The sequence below is a fragment of the Halichoeres trimaculatus genome, unplaced genomic scaffold (assembly GCF_033239565.1).
Source record: "Halichoeres trimaculatus isolate MK-OKI-2021-1 unplaced genomic scaffold, fHalTri1.1 fHalTri1_scaffold_19, whole genome shotgun sequence".
Classification (NCBI taxonomy): domain Eukaryota; kingdom Metazoa; phylum Chordata; class Actinopteri; order Labriformes; family Labridae; genus Halichoeres; species Halichoeres trimaculatus.
Genome location: NW_027437197.1, coordinates 5961607 through 5977232, shown reverse-complemented (window position 1 = coordinate 5977232; position 15626 = coordinate 5961607). Strand labels below are relative to the sequence as shown.

At 40.1% G+C, this 15626-nt stretch overlaps 1 protein-coding gene across 1 annotated transcript in view; it reads right to left on the bottom strand.

The window, feature by feature from the left end:
- Window positions 1-15093, bottom strand: part of ttn.2 (titin, tandem duplicate 2) — a 178306-nt gene extending 163213 nt beyond the window's left edge. The window contains exons 1-20 of the mRNA XM_074694523.1: window positions 14788-15093; window positions 13838-13972; window positions 12757-12795; window positions 7465-7568; window positions 6864-7067; window positions 6021-6308; window positions 5786-5868; window positions 5432-5646; window positions 5242-5317; window positions 4993-5148; window positions 3936-4184; window positions 3638-3748; window positions 3098-3343; window positions 2725-2784; window positions 2277-2535; window positions 1163-1232; window positions 885-1076; window positions 651-793; window positions 387-535; window positions 69-296 (exon numbers count right to left, since the gene is read on the bottom strand). Coding sequence (XP_074550624.1) covers window positions 69-296; window positions 387-535; window positions 651-793; window positions 885-1076; window positions 1163-1232; window positions 2277-2535; window positions 2725-2784; window positions 3098-3343; window positions 3638-3748; window positions 3936-4184; window positions 4993-5148; window positions 5242-5317; window positions 5432-5646; window positions 5786-5868; window positions 6021-6308; window positions 6864-7067; window positions 7465-7568; window positions 12757-12795; window positions 13838-13857 — 2892 coding nt within the window. The 5' untranslated portion in view covers window positions 13858-13972; window positions 14788-15093. The remainder of the gene's footprint in view (window positions 1-68; window positions 297-386; window positions 536-650; window positions 794-884; window positions 1077-1162; window positions 1233-2276; window positions 2536-2724; window positions 2785-3097; window positions 3344-3637; window positions 3749-3935; window positions 4185-4992; window positions 5149-5241; window positions 5318-5431; window positions 5647-5785; window positions 5869-6020; window positions 6309-6863; window positions 7068-7464; window positions 7569-12756; window positions 12796-13837; window positions 13973-14787) is intronic.
- Between the last annotated feature and the right edge of the window lie 533 nt (window positions 15094-15626).

The window sequence follows — 15626 nt, the reverse complement described above, 5'->3', positions numbered from 1 at the left end:
CTAATACAGCTTACAGAGTTTTAAGCTTCTTTAAGTAAATGCATCCTCCAAGGATTTCATGTTAGTACCTTTGGCAAAGGCTTTCCACCCATCTTGCAGTGGAAAGTGACGCCCATCCCCTCCATGATCCTGTAGTTTTTCACAGGTGTGTCAAAGGCCGGCTGCAGTGCTTCATGCTCTGCAATAGTCACCATAGTCTCTCCATCCTCGATCACCAGCTCACTGTATGTAATCCTCATGATACGGAGCTCTATCTCTTGGATGATTCTTTCCTCAAATGCTGAAATGAGGAACTCCTGCAAAAAAGTTTAATGGTTAACTCTAAATATGAGACTCATGGGTAATCTCATGGGTATCAGATTTTTGCACGTTAACAACGAAAGTACCGTTTCTGAGACAAAGCTCATGGGGGTTGTCACTCTCCTCTGTTCCATCTCATACTGACTCACAACCACGGGGGTCTCTTGAACTACTGTTGTTGTCACTTCGGTTTTATATGTCACGTCTTGCTGTTTCATGTAGGCTTCATATTGCTCTGTAAATGGATTCAGGAATAATGTGAGCCAACAAAGCTTTTAAGATGATTGTTTTTTAGTGTTGTTGTTTTTGCAGGACTGGATTTCTGATAAAAACAAAAGAGGCACTGGTACCTTCCTCCAGCAGGAGGGCGGAGGCTGAGGCTTCTCCAAGTGTGTTCTTGACAAAGATGGCGTATTCTCCAGCATCATCAGCAAACGTCATGGAGATCTCCAATCTGCATTCTCCAGTCTCCTTCTTGTAGGCAACTTTATATCTAATTCGGGATAAATTAATAGTCAGTGAAAAAAATGACATGATTTCAGGTGTCTTATGTCTACGGACAGAGACTAATGAATGATTTGTACCTGTATCCGGTAGTGAGTGGCACACCACTCTTCTTCCATATAATGTGAGGTTTAGGGTTTCCTCCAATCTGGCATTCAAACATCACACTTCCTCCCTCCACCAGCTTCTGAGGGGTCGGTTTCCTTATGAAGAAGGGAGCAGCAGACTCTCCTGCGCTCACCTCTGTTACCATCTGTTCTTTAGTCTCAACACTTAACGGAAAAAAACAGCTTGGTCAAACACTTCAACTGCAGGAAGTGAGATCATGTACTTTAATGTGGCGAATCTGTTGACTTACGTTTTCTGTTGACTGATTCCAACTTCGGTGATAGTCGTCATTTCCTCTCTGCTTTCAATTTCCTCTGACACTACAAAGAAGAAAACATGTAGTGAGAATACTGTAGGAAAATAAAATGTGAGATTTTCAACTTATTATCTAGGTTTTGTTTTTTTATACTGCCACTGTCCAAGAGTACATTTTTATTTTTGTTTCCAACAATATTTTCATTAATTTTACACTTATTCTTATTAATTTTACACTACAAAAAACAAAAAAACAAAAGTAAGTATAAGACATGGTCTACACAAATAAAAAAACATAAACAAACAAGCAAACAGAACAATACAAACAATACAAACACCAGCTCAGATCCAAATAAATAATACTCAAGGTTACATAATGACCTGGCTACAAAGGTAAGGATGCAGTACAGCCTCTTTTTATGTTTTGATATTAAGTATCTGCTTGGGAGGCCCAATAAAAGAGACACAGAGGATTTTTTCTATTTCGGACAAGACTTCACACCAGTAAATTTGCAGTTTCTTACATGACCAGAGACAATGAGTTAGGTTGCCAACTTCTATGTTGCATTTAAGACACATGGGTGAGAGAGTTGGATTGAAGTGATGTCTGCGGTTGGGGGAAATGTGCATTCTGTGTATAATTTTTAACTGTATTGCTTGGGTACGATTACAGACTGAAATTGTTTTAGCGTATCTCCAAACATCTTTCCACTTTTCATTATGAAGACAAACATGAAGCTCCTTCTCCCATGTACCTTTAAGTTTCTCTAGCCTCGCATGAGGAGCAAAACACTAAGCCTTATCTTTTTATCTGATATGATTAATAATTTCTCAACAGGTGAGCTAGCATATCTCTCACTTAGGGTGGTATTGTGTAGGATATAATTTCTTATCTGCAAGTGACGGAAAAGTCATGTCAGGTGATGGAATATTTCTCAATTACTTGATCAAATGTCATAACCACATTATGTACATTTTTAATTTAACAAAGATACATGTAAAAACTCACAGCACCTTATCAGTTTAATAAAAGAATATAGAATAACAGATTAATCTGAATGTAATGCAGTAAAATATAGTGGTAAAGTAAAAGTCTTGTTCTCTGTTACCTTTAACGAGCAGGTAGCAGGAGGTGCTGATGGTTCCAGCCTCGCTGGTGGCGGTGCAAGTGAAGCGACCGCTGTCTTCAGCAAATGCCTCACGGATCACCATGCGGGCGAATCCGTTCATGTAGGTGAGCTGGAAGTCAATGGAGCTCTCGATCTTGTAGTCTTCTCTGAACCACATAATGGTTGGGGCGGGGTGACCACTGATCTGACACTCCAGGGTCACAGACTCGCCCTCTGTCACAGTCACATTTTTCAGGCCCTGCACGAGTCAAAAGAGACACTTTCAGACACCTGGATGGACCAGAGCTGCTTAAATGTTTAAAACTACTGATATGGAAAAGTATTGATCCTATTTTTAAGACTATTCTTTACAAATTTTTAATGAATGAAAAAGGGCTGGCATAAACAACAGTATTCAAGACATGACACTAAAACAGGAAATACTTACAACAATGAGAGTGGGAGGGACAACAGCTTCTTGAGCTCTTGTGGGCACAGCAGCAGCCTCCTGAGGAAGAATAACAACACAGGTCAAAGGTCATCATACACAGAAAATAATTAGGTGTTTTTCAGCGGAGGGCTTTTCTGTGAGGATGGAGGGGAGAAGCCGGTTAGGACAGATAAAACCCTACAGAGGACAAAAGGATGAAGAAAAACAGGTGAAGAGAGGAAGAAGGAGATGGAGAAGAAGAGGCGGATTCTTCATGAGGCAGATGGAGAGCAGCTTGTGATTGGCTGGTGTGAAGAAGGGGAACTCAGGTGATGTCCACACAGGGTTATATCAGGGTAGGACAACAGCAAAGAAGGGGGGTTGGACCAACCTGAGGCTCCCAGTCCTCAAACTCCTCCTCACTCACAACGTACGCTCCGCCCACCTGTGACTGAAACTGACTCTGATATCTGATGTCTTTAAACGGTGGGGGCAAAGGCTCTGAAGTCACTCGCACCTCCACTGCCGCCTTGCGGGACGGGCTGGGAGACTTGACAGGCTTGATGACCTTTCTGGGGGAGGTGGGGGATCTTAACTCTTTCTGTAGAGTAGCGATTGCAGAGCCAGCAATGGACACCTGACCAAGCCAACGAGAAGTCCAGGTGAGGATTTGCTAAGTTGGTACATCGACTTCTCATTAGACACAATATAAGATTCTTTTAATGAGGGGGATCACTAAAAACGGCTGTGATGTGTCCACAATAGAGAACAGGTGATATGATATTTTAGGATGGGTGAAACTGTGAGGACACCAAGGTGAATCACACCACATAAGAACACGGTGGAGACTGTGTGTTAAGATGTGTGTGTGTGTTAAGATGAAATGAAGGATTGAGGATGACGACGATAAACCTGGAGATCCTCTCCTTACCTCATGGCTCGATTCATGTTTAGGGACAGAAACTTTAGAAACTGTGAAATGTGGAACTGGAGACGGAGCAGCACCAGTGTCCACCTGGGGGGAGATTTCTGTTCTCTGAATCTGAAGTAACCAACAGAGTTTAGAGGCGGTTAAACTTGACGCTTTCTGTTAAATGAATGGTATAAAATCTAACATAAATCTGTTGAACTACTCGGACCTGTGAGACTTGTGACACCTGGGAGACCTGGGTGGCTTGTGAGATCTGGGAGACCTGGGCAGCCTGTGAGATCTGGGAGACCTTGGAGGCCTGTGAGATCTGTGAGACCTTGACCTTCTGCTGCTCTGAAGTCACATCAACAGCAACTGCTGGTTCAACATGAAGTGTTTTTGTTGCAACAATCTCTTTCTCTACAGTTGCCTGATGTCTTATCCCTGTCTCTACAGCCTCCTCCTCTTCAGCTACACCACCCTCAGCTTGCCCGGGCTGACGGACACGAGCAAGGTCAACAGCAGCCATTACTGTGGCCACCGCCTCGGCTTTCTTTCCTCCCTCAGCCTGGAAACAAAAAAGCAGTGCAAAGATCTAAGGATATCCACATCCAGAGTCTGTAAGAGGATGTCAACCAAGACTTCAAGAAACCAAAAGGTAAAAAAATCGTCACAGACTGAGGCCATGCATCATGCAATATCAGAGTATGATGCGCATTTTTTTTATCTTTAAAAGTGAAGATAAGTTTTAATAATCTAATGGTTTAACTAGAAATGAGCAGATAAATCAAAGTGATAAAAAGGAGACTCAAAGAGAAAGCTGTTCAAACGTACTAAAATCAATGAGTCAGGACCTGGTATCACAGTCACACAAACTTACTGACGTGACACAAAAGATTCAAACAGGTGAAAACAATAAATGAAGTGACAGTTTGAGCAGCAGGTGGACTGATGGCAGCAGACAGGTGAGGTCTACCTGCTCCCCGGACATGATGACCTCAGACGGGCCTCGGCTACGAGCCTGATCCACGGCTGTCACCACCGTAGCCACCGCTGCACTCTTGTCGCCCTGCGAAACATGCTCAACCTGATGCATCCACAGCAAAACAGCACATCAGCACGTTGACTTTACATCCAACACACGAGCAGAGCACGGCCGAGGCACCGATCACTTTGTAACATTCACAGTTAGTGCAGCTAAAGCTTAATCACATTACATAAGGACATTATTAATGTAGTTCTTCACCTTTGGAGGGGCATTTGTATATTCGGGTACAAGATTTTGGCATGAAAACAAAAAACAGGCTCTGATTTACAGTGCCCTCATGCAGTTCGTTATTACAGATTCAGCCCTTTGTTCCACAGCCTCTTCTCACCTCTCTGGTGGCAGTGACCTGCTGCTCCCAGTGCTTCTCCATGTGCATCTGGGTGGCACTGCTCACACTGGTCATGCTGGTCATGCTAGAGTAGCTGGCTTCAGCCATATAGTCTCCCTGCTTCCAGGGTGGAAGGACCTCAGGTGATGCTGAGACCTGAGAAAGAAGGGTAATGAGTCATTGATAGTGTTAATCTGGAACTTTGTGGTATATATAAGTAGGTGTTCAGTGTGAAAATGTCTTTAATACCTGTTTCCTGCTAATGATGGGAGACTTGACAGGTCTGATGGGAGAGACAGATGGTCTGATGGTGGGAGAAACAGGTCTGCAAACAACAGAAAACAAAATCAGACACATCAAGTATGAAGAAGACGGTGGAAGTTATTTTGGTGCCAAACAATAATCATTAGCCTGGATCTAAATGTGGGACTAGTCTTACCTGACAGGTGCGGGTGTCGGCCCCTTCACGTGTCTGACAGGTGAAGGTGACTGCTGGCGTCCTCCCGCCACCTTTGAAACGTAAGACGGGGGGGACCTGGAGGTCGGTTTTGGTGGGACCCTTGGTGGGGTTTTGTGAGCCAACTGTTGGGTCATCATTCCTCCTTCTACATGCATCTCCATCATGGTGGTGGCCTGGAAACCCACTTCCACTTTCTAAATACAGAAGAGAGAGCTGTAGCTGTAAAAGTGCTCAAGTTTGAAGAATTTCGTAAACAAAACATGTTTTCAAAATGTTTTCATCAGTCTTTGTTTTGTCATACTTCAGTAACCATGACTCTTTTAACAGCCTCACCTTCTGCATTGATGTCTGGGAAGCGGCCATCTGGGATGTGGACACAATAGTCTTTGTTTTCTTAGTAGGTACAGCTTCTTCACCTGCGGAAAGCCAACATAAACTTAAGATTCAGAATAAAGATCAATTTTGCTCTTGTTTTTCTGGCACTATTTATGTATATTTTTGATTTTCCATTGTTAAAAGACAGGCATTTCAAATCAAAAGAGTAATGTTAACTCTTTGAAGCCCTCACCCTGAACCTGCAGCTCAGCGGTGGAGGTGGCCCTTCCGCTGCTGTTGCTGGCGGTCACAGAATATGTCCCAGAATCCTCTGGGAAAGCCTCAGCAATCAGCAGACTGTACAGGTCTCCTTCCTGAAGGATCCTGAAGTCTGCTGAGCTCTGGATCTCGGCTCCTTCTCTGTAGAACTTCACCACAGGTGTTGGGATTCCTGTCACACGGACATCCAGTCTCACCTGGCTGCCCTGTCTCACTGTGGAGCTCTGCAGTCTCTGGAGGAAGTTTGGAGGCGCCGTCTCCGCTGCAGAAACAAAAAACCACATCTTATTGAACTGATTTTAAAGGTGACAAGTTTTATGCCAGAAGTTTTGCAGCTAAGCCTTCCTCAAATTACCCAGCTTATGATTTCAGATTCAGCTACACTAACATTATTATGTAATTTAAGGAGAGATAAAACTTTTGTGGCACGAAAGCCCAGGAAATACAGAAGAAAAAGATCAGCTTGACCTCTGACCTTATGTTCTGAAACCCAGACATAAGTCTTTACGCAGGATCAGGTTTAAGTTGTTGATCACTTAATAAACGTCAGATTCCTCTTAAGGAAAGCTATGCTGCAACAGCTGCATCTATATCGGTTTTATCACCAGATAAAGTGACAGGCCACGCCCCCTCAGCGCAGAGTGAGACAAATTTAAAACCAAACCAGAGCACAGTCAAACAAAAGCAATGCTTCAAAAACAGGATTTCAAAGAACTTTAAAGTTTTGTAAATAATAAAGAGCTGAAAGACACTATTTAAAGTCTCAAACCCTCCCAGCCCATCTTCCTGTGCCCGTTTGACCCGTCCAGCATCTCACCTGTAACAAGGAGTTCAGCGGTGCTCGTGGCTTGTCCAGCTCCGTTGGTTGCTCTGACAGAAAATCTTCCGCTGTGTGCGGCGGTCACAGCGGGGATTCTCAGAACAGCGCGGCCGTCGCTGAACGAGATCTGAACGCCGGGCAGAGCGGCGGCGGAAAGAACCTGGCCATCACGAAACCAGCTCACCTCAGGAACTGGAGAACCTGCAGAGGAGAGAGGAACCAGAGCGTCTGCTGTCAGAGAACATACAGATCTTCACCAACTGCTCCAACATCCAAAATCCCAAGTCTTAAAAATAAGGAACAAGACAAACTCTATACATCATTTAGCTTAAAGCCTAAAAAAGGCTTCTACCTCATTTAAACCTAAGACTTTTAAGAATTATTAGAATGATATTCAAAGTGAAAATGACATCCTGATACTTTCATTTTAATAAATATGGCTATTTTAAGCGTTGTCATTGTTCTGAGCAGCCTCAGGGCGAACCACTTTTAGGGCTTGGTCTGACACACAAAAACAAAAAAAAATGACCAATAGCCCACAGAGACACAATAAATAAGCTTAAAATTACAAACTTTCAAGTTTTGAAAGTTTTCTTACCACTAACTTGAGCCTCGAACGTCGCGGCACTACCCTCAAGTGCCACGACGCTCTGGAGCGGCTGTGTGAATGTCGGCGCCTGTGTTGACATGTTGCTTGGCACCCTACAAACAAAAACAAAACACATGTTGGTCACAAATATCAATATATTTTAATATCTTCATTTAAGCACATCAATCAATAGCCAACTTTTATTTTCAACTTTAAAAAAATAATAAAATGAATCTAAAATATTTGTGTTACTGGACAACGCAGCATGACAGGGTCTAAATATTCATCTGCAACAGTTAACTACAACATAAGACTTTACAACCAGTAGTAGATGATATAATGCAAAAATAAATAGAAAAAGGTAATTTTTGAAAAAGCAAATTATTACACATTGAAACTCCATGACTGTCAGTATTTAAAAGTTAACACCAAAAGTCTCATCAGATTTACAACATTACTGACCAACCATATTACTGAATAGTTTCAGTAGTTACAGACTCAAATACTTGTAACAGAGTCAGACCCATACTGACAGTTAAACAAGATGAACTTGTTACCCATAATACATTCTGAGTGTCATTTACCAAACTTCTCTCAGCTCTCTCTGGAGGAGTTACAACACCAATTTAACATAAACAGCTAAAATCTTTGGCTCTACTATGACTCAAACTTTTCTGGTTTCAGACTGGATTTTATTTGGAAACAAAGACAAGAACAGACAAAAGACACTTTGAAACTTTTTATACCAGATATTTAATATCTCCTAAAACAAGGACCTTTGTCTCCATTCAGTTTCCTTGATGACATTTTTATACATCTTTAAACATCAGCAATAGAAAAATTGAATCCAGGAATGAAAATAACAGCTTGATTAAAAAAAAGGCAGGAAAGTAATTTAAAACATAAACACTACACTGAGAACAGAAACACTGACATGACAAAAAGAGACAGCTTTTAAATATGTAATGTTGGAGTAAAACTACAACTGACTTTCCTGTGCCTTATCTTAATACCTATCATTTAATTCACCATAAAATGGGAAAAAAGGAGAATGGATATGGATTACTGCTGGGTTTAACTGGACAGTTTATAAATCTGTTGAGAAACATGAATATAACAGTGTTGGAAGGAAAAGATCTTGTTATGATTTGATAAATAAACGAAGATTTTTTTTCAAATTAGAATTTATTAGTCATAGAGTAATCCAAAAGATTTAACTAGACAGTTTTCAACCCATAATATCAGAGTTTTCACTTAGGAATAAAACATTTGAATATCTGTCTAATGTAAAGAGTCATTAAACTAATACTGAATGTGTCTTTATCTGCCGTCCAGTTAGACGTCAGAATCTGATCATTGCACAAATTTTTAAACGTGTCTCGCATTTTTCTACAGTAGAAACAGAAACTGAACACCCTTCTGTGTTCAATGATTCCTCTCAGACGGCTGACCTGCTGACAGCCCCTCCTGGGTTTGACCCCCAGTCAGGGGTATTTTTAGGAGTGGTGTCCCTGTGGGGTGTCCAGGCTCCATGGGGTCTGGATGATAAACCAGAGACTCATCCAGAACAGAGCTGAGTGGATTACAGCACCTGTTTAACCTTCGTGAGAACACCTGGTGCAAGGTTTACGCTTCAGGTCAGCTTAAGGTCGACTCTAAGCTTGAGTTAAACTTTAGATTAGAGTTTGGGGAAACTAAGCTTCCTACCTTTCTTTTTTTTTATCTGTTTTTACAGTTAATCATTTGACCCTGATCAAGACAAAAAAAAATTAAAAGGGAGAACAAATATTTTATAATAAAACACACTTTGCTGTTGTTGTTATGAAAGTTGTAACAGATATTACAACTCTGTTTCAGCCAAAACATATGATTAAATGCACACGTTAAATATGAACAACAACACAAGATAATTGTCAGTAATTTAAGTTAACATCCTCTTTTTAACTTTTGGCCATTGTTACACAGAAAGTCTCAGTTTCTGTGGGGTCTCTGGCAGAGATAATGTGTCTTACAATTAGCGTAAAAACACAGGGTTGTCTGACTTTAAGCCATAATTCATTAATAATTCACTGCTATATATATAAGATGTCAGCAGAAATGGTAAATAATTGTTTGAGAGCAAAGAATTGCAGCAAAAATCACAATACTTTGGTTAAATTATCTGAATATAGAAAACTCTTCTTTCTTTTACAGCTCACCATCTGGTCCCATATCAAAACAAGACAAACCCAAACAAGAGCAACTGGTCTGCATGGTGCAGCTGAGGCAATCCACTCAACACTAAGACAGTCTCTAAAATACTCACAGTATTAAGCTTCTCACTGTTGTTTTTTTGCCTCTCTGTTGGTGAAAACACCAACATCTTTTGAAACAGGTAGTTAAACAAAGCAACTCCACAAACTGGTATTTTTGATTATACTTCACAGATAATTGAAAATCTGTTTAAGTTGTTTTTCATTGAGAGATTAATTCAGGATCTTGTTTTTTTTTTAACTCTACTTGAACATTTTGAACATGAGAAATAAAAGTAACTCACCAAACTAAAAGGTATCTCTAACAGGTTTCACTTGAAAACTATAGTTTAAATGAAAAAATTTAAGTTAAAATTCCTTGTACTAAACTACTGAAACTTTCCTCTTCTAATGTGAGTCTGAAAATCCAGCGTTAATCTGGTATCCTGAACTCATGAACATCTTTGAGTTTTTGTTGTTTTTTTCTCAAAGGAAGTTTTGATTATAATTGAAAGATTAATAAAATCTGAGCCCTGACTCTCACAAACCATATAAAGATATTTTACAAACAAGTTTAAGAGACACTAAACAAAAAGCCAGTGTCCCTCAGAATCCCAGGAGGAGATTCCTGATGGAGATCATATACTACCACTTCATATCTCACATAAAACCTGAATTTCTCCCTGCAGCTTTTCAGAAGAAACATTTGTCATAATTCTTTGCTGATATTTAGATTCTTTCTTTGAACACCACTGCAAACAGTTAAAACTAAGCCAAACTACTGGCTATGGTTTGTTTTGGTAAGCCCTTGGAGACCTTGGTTCAGCCTGGTTAGCCCTATTTGACCTAGAATAATCTACCAGTCCAGACTGAACATGTTTATCCTTGACTCATCAGACTGAACTGTTTGGCTTCACTTGTCTCTGGATGGTCCAGGTGAAGTTACGTTTGCCTTAAACTTTTTAGGCTTTATTTTGTCTTGTTTAGCACTGATTCATTCAATTTGGTGTCCTCCAGGTCCTGGATCAAGCTAAATGAGAGTCGTCACCTTTCCAACACTTGCTGAATAAAACAGCTGCTCAACAGATGTCAGCTCCGTCTCCATAGTTACTTCCTGGTTGTTAAAGTAATGCAAACACCTCTGACTGGCTAGTGTCACGTTTTCAGATCAAAGACACAAAATCGTTTGGCTGTGGACTGATATTACAGTCTAAAATTACAATAACAGTTAAATGATCTCTAAAAAACACCAGAAAGCAGAAGCCTCTTTTATATGTCAATAAAACCTTTATATGTTTAGATTCACTCATTAGTGTGTTCATCAACTCTTAACTAAAGCTACCACATATGTAAACACTCCAAATATGCGTTCAGTTTAAAAAATGTCCAGCTTTTATTCATGCAAATTAACGTACAAAAATTGAGTTGCTGTTTTGCCATAAAATACTACAAAAACAAAAAATTTGAGTGAAAGGTTTGGCATAAAATTAGTCAGGAGGTTTCACTTTAAAAAAGAAAAACTTTCATTTGCTGTGGTGTCATTTGTTCAGTGTCTTCTTGAGGGTAAAATCCAGACTCAGAAGAGTTTTAAGGTAGAAAGAACACAGAAAAGGAAAAAAAAAGCATGTCTGACATGCTTGTTGACTTTTGTCTTTGGGATCTTTACTTTTAACTTTCTCTCAAACATTAAAACTTCAAAACAATAAGAAATACCGACTGATGGTAAACAGTAGAAACACTGGTACAGGATGAAGCTGCAGCAGGGGCCCTAAGGTTTTAGAAAGCCCCTGAACATCTCTGCTTCAAAGAGCTGATCTGAAAAGTCCCTGAATGCATCACAAGGCTGATCTGGTTTCAGCTCAGCTTGATCTGATGACTCAACTGCAGTTTGATGAAGTGAAAGAGTAAAGAGCTGCTGTGGGAATCTGTGATTCCCAACCTTACAGGTTATTAACACATAACAACCAGAGGAAATGTTAAAACTTTCATCCCACCGTATTTTTTTCACAGCTTGATTTTTTTTGTTTTTGTTATGCATTCAAAGGTCTCAATGAAAAAAGTTAACACTCATGTTGCTCGTGGGTTCAGTCATATGACTTATTTATCAATAAGGAAATTAGCTAAGCTCATAGAAATGAACATGCTATTCTCACACAGATTAAGTAACATCCTTTTATCATTACTGTTTATTAAAGTTGTATCAACAATTTATTAAAGGAAAAGTTATATAAGACAAAAGTGACCTACAGAGGCAGAAAGTTTGAAAGCCAAACGTCAACACTACCCATCCTATCTGCATCTAAGACAGTTTGGGACCTATTTAATCCAAAATGTAAACATTTGACTGTTTGGAAATTTACAATTCAGTACTTTTCAATTAACCCCAGAGTTTGAAAAAAATTATCAAAGAAAAGAGCTGTAAAGATAACTCGCCAAGACTATAGCTTAAAAAAAACAACAATCAATAAAAGCTGTAACATCAAACCTCTGAAGCATTACATGATTTCATACACAGATCATTTTAAAAGGTTTATTCAGTAAAGTGCTGCAGATCAGCCAGAGTCCCACCAGCCTCATCGCTCATCTCACTCATATAAAAGCTAAAAATAACAACAGCTGTTCACTCTCCTCCAAAATAAAAGCTTCACTGGTCAGTCAGACACTTCCTCCACTCACAGCTCTGGGTAATGTCACCAGGGGGGGTTTATCTAACACAGGACACCAGCACTAAAAATAACAGCCCCCCCTCCACCACACCTCTGTTTGATTGACAGCCACCATGTGGCACATAGCTGGAGGAGCAACTGATAGCCCTGCTGCTGATTCCCTTAAAAAGCCATCAGCCGCCCAGCTGAGAGTCCAGTCTGATGCTATCAGGGCTATTCTGGGATGGCCCGTTATAACCTTCAACATGAAAAGCAGCAAAAAGACTACAACATGTTACTGAGTGAAAAGTGTCACACATCTGAAAAGAGTTTGGTGCGTGTGGGAAGCCAAAGTCCTGGTGTTAAAGTGTCAGTCAGCTGCTGCTCATCAATCACAACACGTGAGAAAACTTAAAGACACTTACTTGTCTGCACAAGGATGCCCGGGTTGCCCAAAGGGCTGTCTGCAAAAACAAAAATCTCTTTATCCAGAAAGTTTAGGGCGAAATCCAAAAGTAGAACAGCTGAGACCGGAAGGAACCCCACAGAAAAAAACAAAACTACAGGCCGTCAGTGCCGTGTAGTTTTGTTTTTCCTCCTGACAGAAGTCCCTCCAGCCGAGGCGTCCGGGCCGGGAACGCTGACTCTGCTCAGAGGAGAGTGCAGGGCAGCGGGGGGCTTTATACCGCTGTGACATCACCCAAGGCAGGGTCTTCTATTGGTCAGCCGGACACAGAGAAAGCAAGGAATCATGGGAGGACGCAGGAGCCATTTTATGCAACTCACCACACCTGTCAGCCACTTTACTTAACAAATGAGCAGTCATCATCCCACTTATATTTTCATTATCTGTTAATCTTGGTGTTATCCCTCTGATTAACAGATTAAGTCAGATGTCACATCAAAAAACACCTCAACAGGTGAAGAAACATACTGGAAGTGCTGTTCATAAAGAAAAAACAATCTGACTGCCACATAAAATCATATAATAAATACAAATTTTTAGAAAGTTATTGCTGCACATTCTTAAGTTGGAGTGTTTGTGTTTTACTGTCAAAAGGAACAGATTATTTAAGCCAAGATGGAAGTGATGGGCAAATTTTCAGCCTGGTGTAAACATCAGGCTGATTTGTTGAAGGCTGAGCGTTCCATCATATCCAGGTCTAATCAATACACCCATCAACACAACCAGTCTTATAACACAGCTGTATTTAAGGGGAATATAAAACTTAGAAACACAAACGATAAATTAAAGTATTGTCTTATCAAATTTAGATGCCTTAAAAGTGCCCCATTACACTAAACACTATTGCCAGTGTTTCTGGAGCTTCTTATTCTTTTGAAATCCTTTTAACAAATAACACTTTCAGCTTTCTGCTGATTTTTAGTTGCCACACCAGCTAATTTCTGATCAGATACAAAACTTCTCACAAATTGCTGATTTTCTGGTTTACAGATCACTGATGTTTACCTTAGTGAAGGTGTGACAGCTCCAGCATAACTCACCTGCTGAGGTCTCCCAGCATGCCTGTGAGGGACAGGGGTTTTCCTCTGTGCTTGCCACATGACCCTAAACAAGCCAATCAGATTACTGCTAAGGACATGGAGCTGTGCCTGTCAGTCAAAGAGGGCAATCAGATCCTAAACAGACAAAATGACAACACAGACAGGAGCCATGATACTGAGATAAATCATGTTTGATCATGGCTGATTACTTTAATGCTTCAGTCATACAAGTATTGTTAGATTTATATCACTGCAACTATTAAACAAGGTTTAATTGCCTTTAAACTGTCATAAACTATAAATAAGAATAATCATGTTGTACATTAGTGTTAATATGAGCTTTTTAAAGCATTTTACTTTACTATCACTCTCCTTTAACTACATGGAGCTGAGACAACCGAAGTGCTTTTAGGCTGATAATTTAACTATATGAAGCTGACAGTGCTGCTATACTCAAATGTGACTTTTTTGAGGAATAACTTACTGTTATATAACTGGCCAGGTCCCCCAATGATGATATATTTATTATTTCTAAGGCATTAAACCAACAACAAAAACTCTAATAACATGAAGTAGTTTTATGGTGAAACTTAAACAATGTGAGGCTAAGAATACTGCTTAAATTTACCGTGATATTTCAGCCATTCAACTTTGATGCTTTGGCTACATCCAAACAAACCTAAGCATAGAGTGCCTTTTATGTTTAAGTTAAATGAAGCAGCCAGCTAAAACTCACCTTGCACTGTATATTTCAGCTACATGATGCTCAGAGTACTTTTGTGGTATGAAACCTTATCAACTAGACAATTTAGCTACATATCCTCTAACCTGCTGTTGATATCTTTGCAAATACGCTAGCCAAACAATTAGATATATTAGCTAGCTCAAGAAATAATTTGGGATTTTGCCCATTTCAGCCAAATGGGACAAGTACAGTAAGTGATTTTTACCTTTTTCCCTCCAGGTTAAGTTCCAACGGTCATAATTTTCGTGTTATTCCAGAATGATGTAAAAAAAAAAAACTGGAACTAGTAGAAGCAGCGGAGCACTACAGCGAAAGCTTTAAATACATACTGCGGCTTTGTAGGTTGCTTTTCGTCCCGTCAAACTTTTGTAACTGGATCAAGCTGGAGAGTGGATAACAAAATAGATGTGAAATATCCTCCTAAAAATGCAATATTTGGTTGAACAAAGCGTCAAATATTACATTTTGTCTCAGACCGCTAACATCGTGTGACCAACTGACAGTCTCGCGCACGAAGATGCGGAGGTATACAGTACTAAGAGCCATCGGTCAGCTCCTATGGTCAGCTCGCGCTCAAATGAGTCAGCAAAACAAAAGGAGTTCAGTAAGTGATTTTTTTTTATTCATATAAATATATTTTCTTGTCCTCCAGGTTCTTTTTTCACAGTCATAATTTTCGTGTTTTTCCAGAATGATAAATAAAAACTGGAACTAGTAGATGCAGCGGAACAATACAGCGGGAGCGTTGGATACATACAACAGATATATCGGGTTTAGAAGTTGCTTTCGTCCCGGTCAAACTTTTGTAACTACTAACTTACTATCAAATGAAAAGCAGAATACTCAGTATAGGTGAAAGATCCTCAAACGCCATATCTGGGTGAATAACACGTCGAATATTAAATTTTGTCTTAGACGGCTATCTGCGTAGGATGACCAAACGTTTGTTGCACGCGAAGATGCGGAAGCATACAGTGCGGAGGGCTATCAGTCAGCTCGCGCTCAAATGAGCAAAACAGATTGTGAACATACATGAAAAATAAC